This window comes from Asterias amurensis, chromosome 9 (assembly GCF_032118995.1).
Source record: "Asterias amurensis chromosome 9, ASM3211899v1".
In the NCBI taxonomy this organism is placed as follows: domain Eukaryota; kingdom Metazoa; phylum Echinodermata; class Asteroidea; order Forcipulatida; family Asteriidae; genus Asterias; species Asterias amurensis.
The window spans coordinates 7,450,431-7,469,104 of NC_092656.1; the positions used below are offsets into that span (position 1 = coordinate 7,450,431).

The window sequence follows — 18,674 nt, forward strand, 5'->3', positions numbered from 1 at the left end:
TCTGGGGACAAAAAGAAAGAAAGTATTTTCCAATAAACAAAGTATTTTAAATGATGTTATTGGCAGACTGAATCTTATGGTTAAATTTTTTTTTTATATCGTTTTCATCCTTACAGTTAATTAGATTCTCGTCATCTATACGACTGTTTCCTAATGCTTTGGAAAACTTGTATAACGTGCAATTTATTGAATTTGTGGAATACAATACTAATCGTTTGGACAGAGGCCTTCGTTTGGACAGAGGCCTTGCTCAACTGTATACGCACCTTCTGGCCCAGATGCTTCAGTCAATAAAATCAAATCATTCAATAAATAAAGCTCTCCAAAATGGTTTGAAGAAAAATGTAATAGAATGTACTCATTTTAACTCTGTAGGGAATGATTATAATTATAGAAGTAGTTTTTCACAATGCAAAACAGTCGTTTGGAAAACTTCTTCAACAACGAAACACTTAAAAGTTACTCCGTCCGGTATTATTTTTACTATAGCCAATGCAGTTAAGCTAAATTATTTTTAAATCTTGGTATTGTCAGTGTGACCTGCATGCTGTGTTGTTTTTGATATCTATACTTCAGTGCATAACACAAAAAGTATGCTCAGCTCCGGTCAAGCATTGATAATAACCTGCTATGTACAGAGTCAGCCTGTGTATGTGCGTTTCTAGATGCCATCTCAGCAGGAGGGATATTTATTTACAACTCGGTTTCTAACGGTCATTAAATGGGGAATTTCTTTTTTGTTTAGTTCATAAAGAAAAGACATAGATATACAGCTAGTTTTTACACCACATGTATGCGACGTATAAAGTGATCGTTCGGCACTTAGAAAAAATGCTGCTCTGCTCCTATACTACTTCATAACAACATTTTTTTTAATGTTTTTTATTTTTGTTGGGCTTCATCAGCAGTCAGTTGAGAAAATCATTTATTTGGTTTGTGGCGATTAACAGTCAACGCATCTTGCTCTCAAACCCAGTAAATTTAGTACGTCTTGACTCACGACAATACTGCCGTGCTACCGTCTTTACAAACACATACCAAGTCTCTTATGTATTTTTCGTTTTTATTAATTAGCTTTGGAAATGCTAACCGATATCGGATGGCTTCATTGCACTGAAAATTTCCCTACGGTGTATGCTGTATTAATCAATTATACTATTCCTTGATTACCTGGAAACTCGTAAATATTTAATAAACGCTGACGTTGAAAGCTATTGCCAAAGTTGAATTCGAACAAACGCGGTTCTCACTGAAACTTTAGTAAGTCCTCACTTTAAGATATTATCTGAAAAGTCAACGAGCCGAATGCGTCACTTCCAGGAGTCATAGATGCTTCATGTTTTCAACTATTCTTCTGGGACCTCTGGACACTTGTCTTTTGTGCACGTCTCGCTGTCGGAGCTGCCGTCTTGAGTCCATTTTGAGCTGCTCTCTTTGCACTTCTTTGCATCCTCTGGAACAAAGATAGAATCAGAAGAGAAATGAACAAGCCACTGTTCTAACAGTTTTCCAAAATATCTACAAAGTACAAAGGGTTGTTCGATGTTTCGAATTTCATCAACCTTTAACTTTAAGTTTCAACTTTAGCTCTGGGTGTAATGTTTCATGGAATCTACATACATTGTAACCCTTTGAAGTAACCAACTTACCAGCTGTTTTGATAAGTTGAGGAACGAACTCGTTAAAAAAGCGACACTCCCTGGCCTTGATGCCACGCCCATTCAACATGTCTGGTGTCAGATCTTTGTACTCAAGTCCCTCAACGGTGAACAACGGCCACTCTGTCTGTTTCTCTTCGTCTGTGAGTTCAGCATCCAGAGAAGACAGGTTCGGGTTGCTGCAAATTTATTTCATAGAAAGCATAAAACAAAGACGAGTTAATTAAAATTGTACCTAGGAACGTTAGGTGGCAGCAGACTTACCAGGTAATTTTCCATTGTTTCCTAGAACATTATAGATTCGCCAGATAAGTCTGCGTTCCAAAAGTCCCTCTTTGACGGAGGTCAAGGATATGCACGTTTAGCCTGAACATATGACGTCACACTTCGAGGCCCGTGAATAACGCCAGCGGCCGGTCTTCATATGGCGTGTACAACCAACTTTGACCTTTACTTATTTCACATAGAGATACGCAGTCAAATAAAACGTGATACGTGATAGGAGTGTACTATTTGGGCATTGGAAAGCTCATGTCACTGTGCACGTTTATCCAATGATATCATTGTATCCAATGAAATCACTGGATGTAAGTAGCAGGTAACTGTTTTTGTCTTTGCGGACAAAGATTCAACCCATGAGTTGAAACAAATACGAAAAGATATAAAAAAATTGTTCTGTGAAGAATATGCCGTGCAATCTCTCAAAGATGAAAACTGAACCATCCGAAGTCATCTTTGAAACGACATAATTTTCCTCTTCTGTACTTATTTCTTTGTTCGTGTTTGAGACTCACTCCATTCCAGGATAATATCATCCTTACAATCTTTCTATTTCAGTCTATCCCGAGCGGTCTGTTACCAAGCAATACCCATTTATGTTCTTAATGGTTATCTCTCCAGAGTCCATTTTAACAGGACATGAGGTATGGTGCATTTTAAACCAGGTAACCTGCTGCTACCAAGCGTCCCGAAAGTTTCCCATTATAAAAAAAGAAGAAGAAGAAAAAAAAAAAGGGTATGGTGCACTTATAATTGTTATCTCCTTCTAATAAGTGGAGGACTTCAACCAAAACAAAACAAAAGGAACCGTATCTTTATAGAAATAAACTTACCCAGTCTTTGCCAAGTTGGACCAGTATTTGATTGTTCGGATCGACATGCGAACTTCGTCTTCTGTGGTTGGATAGTCGTCTGAAGGTAGGCCTACCAGTGGAAGACCAAAGACAAACGGTATTTCTTCCCCATGGTTAGCTTTCAACCACGATGGGCCGCTGATTTTCGTTGTTGGGTCGTGAGTCATGAAGTAGCGGTACACCTTACGGCCGGCTTGGGTATAAGCCCGTGCCGTCTTGTCGGCGGGGCAGACGAACGAAAAGTCACCGCTCATCTGCGAAAGTGCCTCCACGTAGTTGCAACCAGGTCCGTCCGTGCAAGTTGGATCTGTGTACATCAACTTGACTGCATTTGCCACTATGGGTTCCGTGCTAATAATCGATCCAAACATCGGATAGTAAGCATCGTAAGTGGCGCTGTTAATAAACGGTGCCTCGTCAGTGTTGTCGGGAAATAACATCGTGAACCCCAACATTCCTTCATTGGCATTTGAGCCTATAATTGACACTGCGTCGTTGATGGCACCCTTCGCGTAAAGTTCAGCCGGTTGGTCCGGGAGAAAACTGCCGTCAACAACCGGCGCCAGCAGTATCCCGTATCCGAACTCTTTAGCTAGCTGTATATGATAGAGAAAACGTTTTAGGTAAACTTGAGACAACTTATGATACAGTGATCGAAGCGAGACTATACGGAAGACGTATGGGACGCTAAATATCAGCCTTGAGCCTATGTCAAACCCCGACAAAAGAGTGAATCATTAATACTGTTTACACAGTTCAGGCAAAGTTGGTAAGTCTGCTGCCACCTAGCGTTCTGGAAGTATTCATCAGTAGTTCTCATCCTTGAGGAAACAGTGTGTAAGACTGGTCCCCTGTCCATGGCCGCAGAGTCGTATTAATATAAAACAACAAATGACAGTTTTGTTATTGTAAACGTTCTCTGAAAGATGGGCTTGTACTGATCGTGTTACCATGTCCGTAAGTTAATTTGATATTCATGAACTTACGAACGTAAATTAAAACAGGTTTTCTAATTTGGAACTCACCCCTTCTTGTTGGCTCTTAATGATTGAGTCAATATCCTCAACCTTCTGTAGACACTGCAGTAACTCCTCAGATGTGTCTCGCTCGCAGCCGAGTAGTTTACCGAGAGCAAAGGCAACCTTCCGGTGGTCAGTTGTTGACAATGGGGAGTGCGGATTACCGCTCTTGAGTAAAAAAGAAGAAGAGGAAAACAAGTTGTTGTTTTGTGATGCTCTGCATTCCCCCAACATGTTTCGCAGTCTCGGGACGTGACATTTTGACGGCGATGTTGCTATAATAGTGTAGTTGGTGCGACATGTTTAGGGACTTCTCACACGAGAACGGAACTTGTATAAAGTCTCCTAGGTCCTTAGTAATCCAACACCTTCCATTTCCAGAGGAGGGTCTTGGAAATTTCAAAATCACCCCAACCAATACAAAAAAAAATAAAAAATACAAAAAAAATCGACCGTCGTCACCAACCTCCATGATTGCACCGCGGAACAACCCTGCACTTCCTGGGGACAACATTTGGAGATTCACGCTGACAGATCCGGCACTCTCACCAAAGATTGCAACTCGCTCAGGGTCACCTCCGAAAGCTGTAGGTTGTTTCACACAATACATGGAAGCACAGCAACAAATCAACATTTTATTTAAAAGAGCTACAACCATTGTCTAGTCAATTTTAAGTATGTACCATTTCATTGCATGTGCCCTTCACCCTTCAGCTAGCTCTCCCTTGAGGGACATAGTACACAACGCCAACATCTTTGCAAATTATTCGCCACAACGCAGTGTGCCAAAGGTGTTTCAGAGCATTTATCGCAAATCATTTGCAAAGTTGCATAGATATTTGATTTTTAAGACGGTACTTTAGGGCCATCATACCTCGCTATACCTTCTTCAAGTGTGCATATCAGTCAATCTGAAGTGGAACAATATATTCAAATGAAACTTTTCTTCTTACTGACAAAAGTTTGTAACCAAAGACACAGTGAAATCTCTTTCGTGGCTTCTGATCGCGAAGCAATCGAATTCTGTAAAAATTTACCCGGCCCTTAGTCAGTGCTAAGAAGTTATGCCAATTTACGCTCGTAAAAATAACCGCCTCATCAAAATTCAGAAAGAAAACATTTTTTTTTTTGGAATCAAACATGTATCAGTGAAATGAATAAAATAGCGATAATACTGAGTCATAATTACCTTGGATATTGTCTCTGACCCACTTCAGAGCGAGCTGTTGATCCAACAAACCGAAATTACCAGGAATGACGTCATCACCTGAACAAAAGGAAACAATGGCCTGGTAAATAATAATGTTCACATTGATTTGGGGATTAAAGTTCAAATCTCATTTTGATGTTGTTTTCCTGCATTCTACTTTGATTTTGTTGTTCTACCTGCGAAACACCCGCAGCGAAAACAGCTCTCGGTGAACGCCATTATTTCCCTTTGCATGGAACATTCGCAGAAAATAGAAACATAGCTTGAAGTCTTTCCTCAACGCACAACCGAAGCTTCTTATGGCTTACCAGTCGAAAGAAATCCCAGAGCACCAAGGCGGTAGTTCATAGTGACCAGGATGACGTCACCGATGACCGCTGTTGTGGCTGGAGATAATTCCTCGATGGTCCCTTGACCGAAGAAGTAGCCACCACCATGGATGAACACAAGTACGGCTGCATTAGAAGGCTATGTTGCGTACAAATAGAGAGATGCAAGATTATAACAGAAGTGGTGAACTTTACTTAAATTCACACCTCGTCAATGAGGGACCATTTGGACGATTGATGGCAGCATAACCATGTCAGAACTAGTCCTAACTTAGGACTCAGCTAGTCCTAAGTTAGGACGGGTAACTCGTCCTAAACTCAAGATAAGACCAGTCTTAACTCTTTGTGAAATCCACCCCAGGGGGCTGATTTCACAACGAGATAAGATTGATCTTTAGTGTGTAGCAATCTTAATTACTGTAAGGCAAACATGTTAAATCACTTTACAAAATTACTCTGAACGGCTTTCTAATCTTAATATTATTTGGTAACATTGAGCTCAGGGCGCGGTCTTTAATCAGCCTGCCATGAAGGCTTTACATCATCAAGTCATTATAAGTTGCCCAAACAACCAAGCTCTACCTTAACGATGATAGAATTACCATTTCAATGGTCGTTATTGTGTTTCTTTTTTTCTCCAAGTTGGCTACATGGCAAGATCAGAAGAAACATGGATATACTAAAAACCACCTACCACTTGCTGTGGAACGAACACATCTAGCACAAGACAGTCTTCAGCGAATCTGACAATTGGTGACAGTTTCCCCATTTTAATTTCCGGCTGTGGACATGGGTTTCCCGGCATCTTGGCTTGCAGCTCGCCACTCCAGGACTTTGCTACCGGCGGTCTGAGTCGTAGCGGACCGACGGGCGGCTCGGCGTACGGAATACCGAGGTAGGCGTCTACGGCCCCGTGAAGCTCCGGACGTCCCTCTGGACGGAATTGCAGCGTGGTGCCCACAATCCGACCCTGGCTCGTTGTAACGAAAGGGGAATCGTCACCGAAGGCTCGTACGAAGCAACAAGCTAGGAAGAGAACGCTGCTCAACCTAGTCTCCATCATGGTTGTGTTGATCCGAATGGTATCAAGAGGCGAATACACAAAGAGACCTACAGTCAGCAGTCAACTTTGTTGTGTGTGTCTAGCCGTTTCAGGGTCTAATGTATTCAGTAACTGCATTATTCACTTACACTGCATGACTGCACTACCCCATGTTGACATTAATACGTCACTGCCTATTTTTAGATGCTAGAGTCGGATCATTTCCTCCATTATCGGATCAGCCGCAAAGCGTATCGCGAAGGCTGGGGGGGGGGGGGGCGTCGAAAGTTAACTCGAGCAGATCAAGGTTGTTTTGGACTTTGTTCAACATAGATGAGGTAACATCACAGTGTTTGTGTTTACTCGTTGGATTTATCATACATTAGGTCTACTCAGATTTACTACGGATAACATTTCAGCATTTTGAAAGACGATGGCGTAAAACGAAATGATAAATGGGGACAATACTAAAGAACTAAAGGCTAAAATAATGTTTAAAAAATAATTGTAAAATACCTAAATAAGTTACTTTTAAGTAACTATCAGTAGGTTCTTAAAAGAACAGTGAAGAACATGATTTTAATAAAACAACAAAAATGGTAAGAGATAAAACATTTATTTAACAGTTGTGATTTAAAAACAACGAGGGAATAAAGTATTCCACATTCGATCGCCCGAAATCGTAATACAAGAGAAGAAGCATTAATTGTTAACTGCTAGATTAAAATAACTACTTTGTATTGTATGATTGAGCTGGATCAGATAGGTTCGTGTGGTGGCCCAGAAGAAACACCAAACATATAAATATTCTTAATTTGTGCACCTCATCACAAATGTTCACGAAATTAATGTTGTTCGTAATTTTGGCAGTGTCACGAGTATACTTTAAAGCCAGTGGACACTATTGGTAATTGTCAAAGACCAGTCTTCTCTCTTGGTGTATCTCAACATATGCATAAACTAACAAACCTGTGACAATTTGAGCTCAATCGGTCATCGAAGTTGCGAGATAATAATGAAAGAAAAAAAAAACACCCCTGTCACACAAAGTTGTGTGCGTTTCAAATTCATGGAAAATTACAATTCTTTCTCGAAAACTATGGCACTTCAGAGGGAGCCGTTTCTCACGATGTTTAATACCATCCACCTCTCCCCATTACTCTTCACCAAGTAAGTTTTTATGCTAAAAATTACTTTGAGTAATTACCAATAGTGTCCACTGCCTGTAAGTGTATCAAGTTGTGTGTCCCAATTTACCAAGATGTCCAACTTTCAGGGCCACCGTAATAGGTTTGCCATTATCGGATATGACGCAATGGTTTGCTTTAGGCCAAAAAAAAAAAAAAATACCAGTTGATCGTCCGGGTGGGCCAAAAAGAGGATGGCGATCGAGGGCCTTTTTAATTTTCAATTTGTAATTCTTTCAAAGGTTGCCGCCATACATTTTAATTCAATCTGACCACCAATTCTCCAGTTTTAAGTCACCACTTACTTCATGTAGTTAAAAGTTCTTAAAAGATTAGTAAGTTGAATGAGAAATACACAGAAAATTTGTCCTTTTGAAAAGAAAATGTAAAAAAGTAAAAGAAAAACAAGGATGAGGGAGGGGACGATCAACTGGCATTTCTTTTTGTATTTGGCCTTAATGCAAAACTGACTGCATTAGGATGTAGTGGGTCTAATCCAAAGCAGTCGTAAAAAAAAACCCAAGGGGGTAATATATTGTCCAATTACCGCTTACTTTAAAGTGAAATGTTTCTCATAATGCATTATACTACCTCAAGCTGCTGTACTTCTATACCCGAGTTTTTCTTGCCATTTACTTTCTCAGTAATGAGAACGTTTATATTTTGTTAACTTTGTTCCCCGAGACTTTGGTTCCTTTTAGTCTGTTTCCGTCTATTTCGTTTTACGCTACCACCCCTTTAGAATATTATTTGCATATTGTGTTTGTTAATGCAAACCATTATGTAATCATGTGTAATCTAGGTATGGCAAGCCTTATGTGTGGCCTTGGAGGTTCCTTCCTCCATAGAGGGACACATATCACATGTGTTGTTTCTTGGTGAGGTCACCATTATGGGACCATTTTATGCCGGCACGTATGTCTGCACGTACATACCTGGGGCCAATTTCATAGAGCTGCTTAAGCAAAAAATTTGCTTAAGCACGAAAATAGCTCGCTTATATTACACATGTTACTGGCCAAAATTCCCTGCCATATACATTGCTTAAGACTAGTATTAAGTTGTTGTTTACTTAGCATTAATATTGAGTGGAGTCTTGGCCGGTAATCTGATTTTACTAAGCAATGAACTTTTTGCTTAAGCAGAAATTTTTGCTTAAGCAGCTCTATGAAATTGGGCCCAGGCGTGATAGTAACTCGATCCACTTATGATAAAAAAATGTGACATTTTAACAATCTTACTCTATGATCTGACGTACACGTTCAAGTATTGCTCCCGACAAGTGCAGCTAATTATTCGCGCCACGGAAATACAAGCGTGAGTAACATTACTAATGTGGTCATTTACGATTTAGGGAACAATTCAGAGTGCTGAAAAAAACTATTTCCGAAAAGACCCTTCGCTGAAACATTGTGCAAAGTTAATATTAATCAGTGCTAAACATATCCACCGGTCAGCCAACGGTATCATGATCTTACACAATGTGTTGGACAAAGTACAAAGCACAACTCTTCTGCTTGAGTTTACTTTCGACCCCGCCCCCCCCAAAAAAAAAAAAAAGAAAAAAAAAAAAAAAAAAGTATTAATTTAAAGCAAGCTCACGCGATATGATGTGTTTCTACAGCTTTGCGGCGTTCACGGTTTGCTAATCCGACAAATAAACAAAATCTTACGAAAATAGACAATGACGTAAACTTACGCTACATAAGTGGGGGTAGTGCAGCCATGGAGTTAATAAATAATGCATTTATTGAATGTGACAATAGGGGCCTGAAACGACTAGTCAGTATTACGACTGCATGGTTCTGTTTTGCATTCCTTTGACCATTCGAATCAACACATTCATGATGGAGGCGAGTTTGAGCAGCGCTCTCTTCCTAGCTTGTTGCTTCGTACGAGCCTTCGGTGACGATTCCCCTTTTGTTACAACGAGCCAAGGTCGGATTGTAGGCACCACGCTGCAATTCCGTCCAGAGGGACGTCCGGAGTTTCACGGGGCCATAGACGCCTACCTCGGTATACCGTACGCCGAGCCGCCCGTCGGTACGCTACGACTCAGACCGCCGGTAGCAAAGTCGTGGAGTGGCGAGCTACAAGCCACGAAGCTGGGAAACCCATGTCCGCAGTCAGAAATTAACATAGGAAAACTGTTATCAAATGGCAGCTTGACTGAAGATTGTCTCGTGCTAGATGTATTCGTTCCGCAGCAAGTGGTAGGTAAACTTATGTATTAAAGGCAGTGGACTCTATTGGTAATTACTCAAAATAATTGTTAGCATAAAACCTTACTTGGTAACGAGTAATGGGGACAGGTTGATAGTATAAAACATTGTGAGAAGCAGCTCCCTCTGAAGTAACATACTTTTCGAGAAAGAAGCAATAATTTTTCACGAATTTGATTTCGAGACCTCAGAATTAGATTTTGAGGTCTCGAAATCAAGCATCTGAAAGCACACAACTTCGTGTGACAAGGATGTTTTTTCTTTCATTATTATCTCGCAACATCGACGACCAATTGAGCTGAAATTTTTACAGAAATGTTATGCATATGTTGAGATAGGCTCCTTGAGATACACCAAGTGCGAAGGCTGGTCTTTGACAATCACCAATAGTGTCCAGTGTCTTTAACTTACGTTGTTGCCATATCGCGAACTTGGATATAAGAAACACAACGACCAGTGGAATTGCTTTTCTATCATCGTTTAGGTAGAGCTGGGTTGTTTAAAGACAGTGGACACTTTTGGTAAATGTCATACACCAGTCTTCTCACTTGATGTATCTCAACATATGCATGAAAAAACAAACCTGTGAAAATTTGAGCTCAGTCGGTCGTAGAAGTTGCGAGATAATAATGAACACCCTTGTCACACGAAGTTGTGTGCGTTTAGATGGTTGATTTCGAGACCTCAAGTTCTAAACTTGAGGTCTTGAAATCAAATTTGTGGAAAATTACTTCTTTCTCGTAAACTACGTCACTTGAGAGGGAGCTGTTTCTCACAATGTTTTATACTATCAACCTCTCTCCATTACTCGTTACCAAGTAAGGTTTTATGCTAATAATTATTTTGAGTAATTACCAATAGTGTCCACTGCCTTTAAGCACAATCTGGGAAATCATGTCCTGGGTGTCGGTGTTGGTCTCATATCGGTGACGAGTACTCGAGGGTGGGACGTGCAGTATTAGTTCACGACCTAAAAGGAAAACCGTGAAAATTCGAGAAATATTTGTGTGCATCGCTATAATTTTACTTTTGAAACATCTTTATAACCATATGCATTTCATAACAAATTGTTTCAAACGCTTTTCATGGACCAACTCGCCCGATCCAAGGCAACGTGTCCCTTCAGGATTGGTACACAGTTAAGATCGATCCTAACTCGTTGAGAGATCGGCCCCTGGTTTCTATAATAATCAAAATGTTCACAGTTTCGATGATACTCTTTACATAATAGACCTTTCTTTTGTTGATAAACAAACCGCCTTGGTTGGCATGGTCGGCCGAATGTTAGTAAATCATTAAATCGTAAAAACAGATGTTTTAACAAAATTCAACATTTTCTGCAAACTTTGAATTAAATAAAATACCTCTCGTAATCAGTTGTTTTGTTTTAAACAAAATCAACAAATTTGGTTCATTGTTACCAAAAAATATCGATCATTTCTTGATTTGCACATATGGCTTTCCATAGTTTTCAAATCTGGGTTGGCAAAAACTCGGGCTGTGACGTTGCAAAAGAAAGGTCTATACTCCTAACATCATTTATTGGACATAAGGTCAATGTGAGACTTTGAAACTCTGGGTGGCAGTTGACTTACCTGAAATTTCCATTCTGAAGATGCCCACATTACCGAGCACAAATAATTTTACCTGGTAAGTCTGCTGCCACCAAGCGTCCAAAAGTCTCTCATTGACGAGGTGTGAATTTGTGTTCCTTGTTCTATGTAGCCTTCTGATGCAGCTGTTCTTGTATTCATCCATGGTGGTGGTTACGTAATTGGTCAAGGGACCTTCATGGAGTTACTTCCAACCCCAACAGCGGTCATCGGTGACGTCATTGTTGTCACTATGAACTACCGACTTGGAGCTCTGGGATTTCTTTCGACGGGTAAGCCAAAAGAAGCTTCGGGTTGCGCGTTAAAGAACAATAATTTTAGCCAAGTGTTGCAAGAGATTATGTCACTTCTCCGGAGATTCTGACCCACATACCATACGCAAACTGTGTATAGCGCCCTCTTTTGATTCATCCTCTTTCCGGCACTAGTTAATTTCCCATAATGGGGACAAAATCTCCGGCGGACAAAAACTACCTGGGACACCGGTTCATACTTTTCTGTGAATGCTTTATGCAAAGCGAATTAATGACCTCGATGGACAACATTTTTTCGCTGAAAAAGTTTCGCAGAAGTTCAGCACAGCCGAATTGTTAGATGTTTGCTGCGAATGGCGTCAAAATTCGCTTCACTTTCGCATTCGCACCAGGCTTTAGGCCTACTTGAAAATAATTACGATTTGTTTTCACAAAATTACAAAAGAACCCAACTTCGAAGGTTTCTACTCTTAAAAAAATTGTAGTTTCGTTGATGAAGCTAAAAGAAACGTTGAGTTGCCATAATTGAAGTAACTTTATTGAGTATTGTATCCCATCCCTTTATCATCTCGCGAACCACCATTTGAATACCCTTAAAGCCATTATACACTTTCGGTAAACAGTGTTGTCCAAGTCTTACACTTCGTGTATCACAACTTATATATAAAATAACAAACCTGTGAAAATTTAGGTTCAATCGGTCATCGGAGTCGGGAGAAAATAACGGGAAAACCCATTCTTGTTTCGCGCGTTTCGCCGTGTCATGACATGTCATAACGAGAATTTATATCGTTTTAATGTTTTCTCAAAAAGTAAAGCGTTTCATGAAACAATATTTGAAGAGAAGTCTTTCACCATTACCTTCAATCTGTAAACCCTGTAAATTATTTGTAAATCTGTGAACTTTTTTTTTTCTGTACCGAAAGTGTATAATGGCTTTAACCCCTGGGATGGCGGAGGGACTCGACTAACCGCACCTCATATAGTCGCGATAACGACACTATTCACAAATGTCTGATTGTATTTAGTAAATTATGTTGTCATGAATAGTCGTGAGCGACACGATATTGGTTCATCAAACAGGTTTAGTCGCGACTACTATTTATAGCACTTGAAAAACGGTAGTCGCGACTCGACTAATGATTTAATAGTCACGACTACGACACTGGTCGCACTGGTGGCCCAGTCCTATGTGTCACGCCCAAATTAACAGGAAGCAAATACAAAGCAAATAGAAACATAGGATATATATAAGGATATTGTTTCTTTCAGATGATGACGTCATTCCTGGTAACTTTGGTTTGTTAGATCAACAGCTCGCTCTAAAATGGGTCAGAAACAATATCCAAGGTAATATATGATTAAAATCGTTTTCCGTTTGTGGTCATTTTACCAACTTATTTTATTAGTGACGAACAACTTCTTGTGCTCTTAATTTTGATGATGTGTCCTTATTAAAACATGCCCATTGGCGTTAACTTCTGACGATTTGATTGCTTCGCGATGATCAACCAGTAATGCAATTCCAATGTGTCAATGTGTCTTTGTTTAGTTTCAATGTTTTGGCAATCGGTTTATAACTAGTGGATAACTGATATTATGAGTAACACTTGGAAAGGTAGTGAGTATACGGTGGCCCTATTGGTCGGTATTCGTTTGGTTTTTAAACGCTTCAAAAGTTTCAATCCTACATCAATGTTAAATCAAACTAATCAATGGTCGCATCTTTGTTTTGCTGTCATTTGTTATGTGAAAAATAACCTTAAGCTTTCGGAGGTGATCCTGAGCGAGTTGCAATCTTTGGGGAGAGTGCCGGATCTGCTAGCGTGAATCTCCAAATGTTGTCCCCAGGAAGTGCAGGGCTGTTCCGCGGTGCCATCATGGAGGTTGGTGACGACATGTTCGATTGCTTTTTTTAGGAGTTTGGATTTTAAGCTAAGATCTCCTGATTTTTTTTGTTTTTGTTCTGGGCTTATTAAGATGTTCGGCCATCAAAAACCGTCATTGGTTTTTTTCTGGGGGTGGGGAGGGTTCCAGACGTACCTAGGTTGCAGCAGGCTAACCCGGTAAATCGTTTGTTCTGGGCAGTGAGCATACTCAGAACTATACGTAAACTATGGGATTTTATCTGGTAAGTCTGCTGCCACCTAGCGTTCTTAAAACATTCCTACCATGGGGTTGCCCCTCCCTTATTGTAACGGAATTAGAACAGTCTTTATCGTTACTTTTGTTTCCCCTTTTTTTACGCAAGAGCGGTGATGTGTTTTCCCCATGGGCAACTATTGAAGCTGAAAAGGCCCGGAAGGTTGCCTTCGCTCTCGGCAAACTACTCGGCTGCGAGCGAGACACATCTGAAGAGTTACTGGAGTGTCTACAGAAGGTTGAGGATATTGACTACATCATTAAAAGCCAACAAGAAGGGGTAAGTTTATTATAAGTGGAATAATACAGGAATTTGGCAACGTTCCTGACTGTTTAAATTCACGCATGGGATCAAAGTTCCTTTTGCAGTCCATCTCAATTTAGATACGGTGTGGCAGGAGATTCTGATACCCACATCTCCCTCCCCAGAGATTCGGTCCCCCATAATGTTTAAGGCGAATTGTGTACACATTTCTTTTGATAGCGCCCTATTTTGAAGCATCCCCCTACAGCCCACGATGGGACTGAATCTCCGTTTGACAGAGTTCCCCGGGGACAGTAGCATATCCGTACAGATACTTTCTTGGTTTCCTCAAAGACGGTGAGAACTACTCATACTTCCAGGACTTTAGGAGGCGGCAGACTTGTTTTCCAGATTTAAATGCATTGTTTTCGAAACTGTGAAAACAATGATCCACTTTCTTTCATCGTCCCAAAAGTGTTCTATCTTACGTCTCACCTCAACACTGTGTCAAAGTTGTCCTAAATTTAACAAAATACGCCTTTTTTCATATGATTTCAGCTAGCTGAGGAGTTCGGAACTCAAAGTATGTTGCTGACGCCGGTTGTTGACGGTAACTTTCTCCCGGGCAAACCAGCTGAACTTTACGCAAAGGGCGCCATCGGCGATGCAGTGTCAATCATGGGTTCAAATGCCGATGAAGGAATGGGGGTCTTAATGATGATTTTTCCCAACAATACTGATGATGAGGCACCGTTTATCAACAGCACCACTTACGATGCTTTCTATCCGGTGTTTGGATCGATGATTAGCACGGAGCCCATAGTGACAGATGCAGTCAAGTTGATGTACACAGATCCAACTTGCACGGATGGACCGGGTTGCAACTACGTGGAGGCACTTTCGCAGATGGGCGGTGATTCTATGTTCGTCTGCCCCGCCGACAAAACGGCACGGGCTTACACACAAGCCGGGCGTAAGGTGTACCGCTATTTCATGACCCACGACTCAACTACGAAAATAATTGGTCCACCATGGTCAAAAGCTAATCACGGGGAAGATTTATCGTTTGTCTTCGGTCTTCCACTGGTACCTTCAGACGACTTCAAAACCACTGAAGACGAAGTTCGCATGTCGATCCAAACAATCAAATACTGGTCCAATTTGGCAAAGACGGGGTAAGTTATAATTTAATGTTGACAATTTAAACATGGCTGATTATTTTTGTTTTCCTTTCAAGTCCTTCAATTATTAGAATGAGTTAGCAAATGTCAGTGCTTCAACTGTTCTCTGTAAATGCGCATGCTCCGAACCACGTACCATGGACCTTTTCGCAAAATACCATTGCGCAAGCGCAGACTGTTGAATGGGGTGCATTGTGGGATAGCTAAGGATCAGATTTTGATCACCAGCTAAACCACAATGCACCTATAACCAAGCTGTACACGCGCGCCCAGTATTTGCAAAAAGGTCTTTAATAATACCTGAAAGTCTACTGCCACCTATCGTTCAAAAGTGCCTCATTGCAATGCATCAAACGTCTTTATTTTATATACTTTTACCTTTGTGCCAGCAACCCGAACCTGTCTTCTCTGGATGCTGAACTCACAGACGAAGAGAAAAAGACAGAGTGGCCGTTGTTCACCGTTGAGGGACTTGAGTACAAAGATCTAACCCCGGACATGCTGAATGGGCGTGGCATCAAGGCCAGGGAATGTCGTTTTTGGAACGAGTTCGTTCCTCAACTTATCAAAACAGCTGGTAAGTTGTGTATTTCAAGATAAAGTATTGTAAATACTAGTTTTGAAAGTGATTCCATGGCGCATTACAGTTCCTTGAGGTACGTTCGTAACTTAAAGAGTAAAAACCAACGAATGTGCTATTTGTAAAGTTGTAGGAAAGCTGTTTTATAGACAGCCACTTTGCTCATTTCTCTTCTTAGTATAAGAACTTTGATTCTTTACAGAGGATGCAAAGAAGTGCAAAGAGAGCAGCTCAAGAGAGACTCAAGACGGCAGCTCCGACAGCGAGACGTGCACAAAAGACAAGTGTCCTGAGGTCCCAGAAGAATAGTTAAAAACACAAGCCAATACGGAGTCCTGGAAATGACTTTCGATTTGTTGACGTTAGACTCATTGACTTTAGATACAATACAAATCGGGTGGCATTTCTGGAGCTCCGTATCAATCGTTTTTAAATCGGCCAATCCTTTTCAACCCAAAGCATACACAATTTCTGCACATTGTAATAACTTATTCCGTCCGAAATTGTTTTGAGGTAACACAATTATTTCGAGGGAAGGAAGTAGTATTTTGATATTCAATATTTGTTTACCGGTCCGTATAATGTATACGATCTTTCTGCACACTTGTACATGGTGAGGGATTTTCTACATCTTGGAACACTTGAAACATCTGTCTGTGCTATCAGATGTAATGATTGGGGATTTTTGTCAATGGTAAGGCATACTATATTAAAGATATGCTGCTGTGAAGAGAAATTTGAACCTCAGTATTCGCTAAATGGAGCTTCGACTTCAGTGTAACACGTATTGTGTTTTTATTCAAATATTAATTTGGTTGAAAGTGTCGTTTCCATACCGTGACAATACAGAGTTAGACAATGCTTCTATAAACGTTGCTGTCCACAATTTGAGGCTATACATACAACAAGGCTGACCGTACAAAGGGGCGATTACCCCACAAGGTATAGCATGACCATCTGACGTCACACTTCGAGGCTCGTGAATAACGCCAGAGACCCGCCCTCCAGCCGGCGGGTACGTTTACCTTTGACCTACATTCATTTCACATAGGGTGCGTTCGTTCATCTTCCCTGGGTCGACCCCGCAGTGCTCACTCGGGTGAGCCCCTTACAAGAGCTAATCGAACGATCACACTCGCCCTCTCGTGGTGACGGCATGTACCTCAGGTTACCCCAAGTGACCCACTCCACAAGCCGGGCACTGGGGGCTGACCCGGGTGAGCCCCGTCAAAGCTATTGGAACGTACCGGGGCAGACCGGGGTCGACCCAGTGAAGCTAAACGAACGCACCCAGTGAGATGATGGAGATAGGCAGTCAAATTCCACGCCAACATTTAACATGCAAGTACATGTACTGTATACAACATACGTACGTGGACACAGCGTGCAGTCGACCGAAAGTAAGCTTTCCATATACGTGTTGATTGGTCATCCGAGGTGACCTCAGACAATCAAAACAAACCTAGCTACAGTAGCTTTGAGTTGCTCTATGCTTTTTTCACTGCATCTATCCAATGATATCATTGTATCCAATGGAATCACTGGATCTGAGTAGCAGGTACCTGTCTTTATCCGTGTGGATAAAGACAGGGGCCAGTCTACCCACAAGGTAGTAGTCGTATAACCTGCCGCTAGAGGGCGTACTTTTAGTGAAAACGATAAAACACCAGCAATGTCCTGAATCAAGACTACTAATGCAACGTTCAAGAGTAAGATACGCTGACACAATGTTTTGATAGGCAATGCTACTATTTAAACATATTAGCTTGGTAAAAAATAGGCTATGAAGTAAAGTTATGCCAAACAAATCAACTGAGCAAGTGCAGTCATGCGGTTAGTGAATGATGTAGTTATTGAATACATGTAGATAGGACTTTGAAACGGCTAGACACAATACATAGACTACTGACTGCAGCTGGTCTCTTTTTGTTTGCATTCCCTTGACCTTTCGGGTAAAAACAACCATGATGGAGGCGAATTTGAGCAGCGTTCTCTTCCTAGCTTGTTGCTTCTTACGAGCCTTCGGTGACGCGTCCCCTTTCGTTACAACGAGCCAGGGTCGGATTGTGGGCACAACGTTGCAATTCCGTCCGGGGGGACGTCCGGAGTTTCACAGGGCTGTAGACGCCTACCTCGGTATACCGTACGCCGAGCCGCCCGTCGGTCCGCTACGTCTCAAACCTCCGGTAGCAAAGTCCTGGAGTGGCGAGCTCCAAGCCACAAAGCCGGGCAACCTCTGTCCGCAGCAAGAACTTGTCGTTGGAAATTGGACCTCATCACTAAGCAGCTTGACTGAAGACTGTCTCGTGCTAGATGTATTCGTCCCACGACAACTGGTAGGTAACGTTTTGAATGTCCATGTTTCTTCTGATCTTGCCATGTAGTCAACTTTGATAAAAGAAACACAATAACGGCCTGTAAAATGGCTATTCTATCATCGTTTAGGTATAGCTGGGTTCTTTAAGCAAGTAATTTATCTTTCTTAAAATGTTAGTGACAACTAGAGTTTAGTATTTGTAGAAACAAACACTAAGTGTACACGTCTCGTAATGGTCGGTAAAAAAGTGTTGTTAATAGCTCATCAAAATGCAAAGAAATCAAAATATATTAATTTTATACCTCGATGGTAGTATAAATGAATTGCATCAAACGAATATTCACATGATAGCATTGTTAAAAAAAATAAACTTTGGTTAAAAAGATTTTAAATTCTATGACGTCATTGCTAAGTTCTTATCGAGAGATTGGTTTTTAAGTACATTATGTCTTTCATAAACTTACAAAAAATGTTGTCAGCAAACGAAAGCAATATTTACTTTGTCACAAGGGGCACTGTTCAAGTCATTATCTTTAAATTGAA

At 40.9% G+C, this 18,674-nt stretch overlaps 3 protein-coding genes across 3 annotated transcripts in view; 2 read left to right on the forward strand and 1 right to left on the reverse strand.

The window, feature by feature from the left end:
• Positions 1-749: 749 nt before the first annotated feature.
• On the reverse strand, positions 750-6,492 carry LOC139942201 (acetylcholinesterase-like). Its single transcript, XM_071938972.1, has 8 exons — positions 6,044-6,492; positions 5,329-5,488; positions 5,000-5,077; positions 4,277-4,395; positions 3,817-3,978; positions 2,771-3,387; positions 1,650-1,837; positions 750-1,453 (listed from the first exon to the last, which is right to left on the reverse strand). Exons 1-8 carry the CDS (start codon positions 6,410-6,412, stop codon positions 1,347-1,349), a joined length of 1,800 nt encoding a protein of 599 aa, XP_071795073.1. The 5' UTR covers positions 6,413-6,492; the 3' UTR covers positions 750-1,346.
• Positions 6,493-9,345: 2,853 nt separating this feature from the next.
• On the forward strand, positions 9,346-16,556 carry LOC139941731 (cholinesterase-like). Its single transcript, XM_071938348.1, has 8 exons — positions 9,346-9,791; positions 11,526-11,685; positions 12,940-13,017; positions 13,435-13,553; positions 13,919-14,089; positions 14,612-15,228; positions 15,624-15,811; positions 16,017-16,556. Exons 1-8 carry the CDS (start codon positions 9,378-9,380, stop codon positions 16,121-16,123), a joined length of 1,854 nt encoding a protein of 617 aa, XP_071794449.1. The 5' UTR covers positions 9,346-9,377; the 3' UTR covers positions 16,124-16,556.
• Positions 16,557-16,706: 150 nt separating this feature from the next.
• Positions 16,707-18,674, forward strand: part of LOC139941733 (acetylcholinesterase-like) — a 30,126-nt gene continuing 28,158 nt past the window's right edge. Inside the window, exon 1 of the mRNA XM_071938349.1 lies at positions 16,707-18,150. Within this exon, the coding sequence (XP_071794450.1) occupies positions 17,779-18,150 (372 nt within the window). The 5' untranslated portion in view covers positions 16,707-17,778. The remainder of the gene's footprint in view (positions 18,151-18,674) is intronic.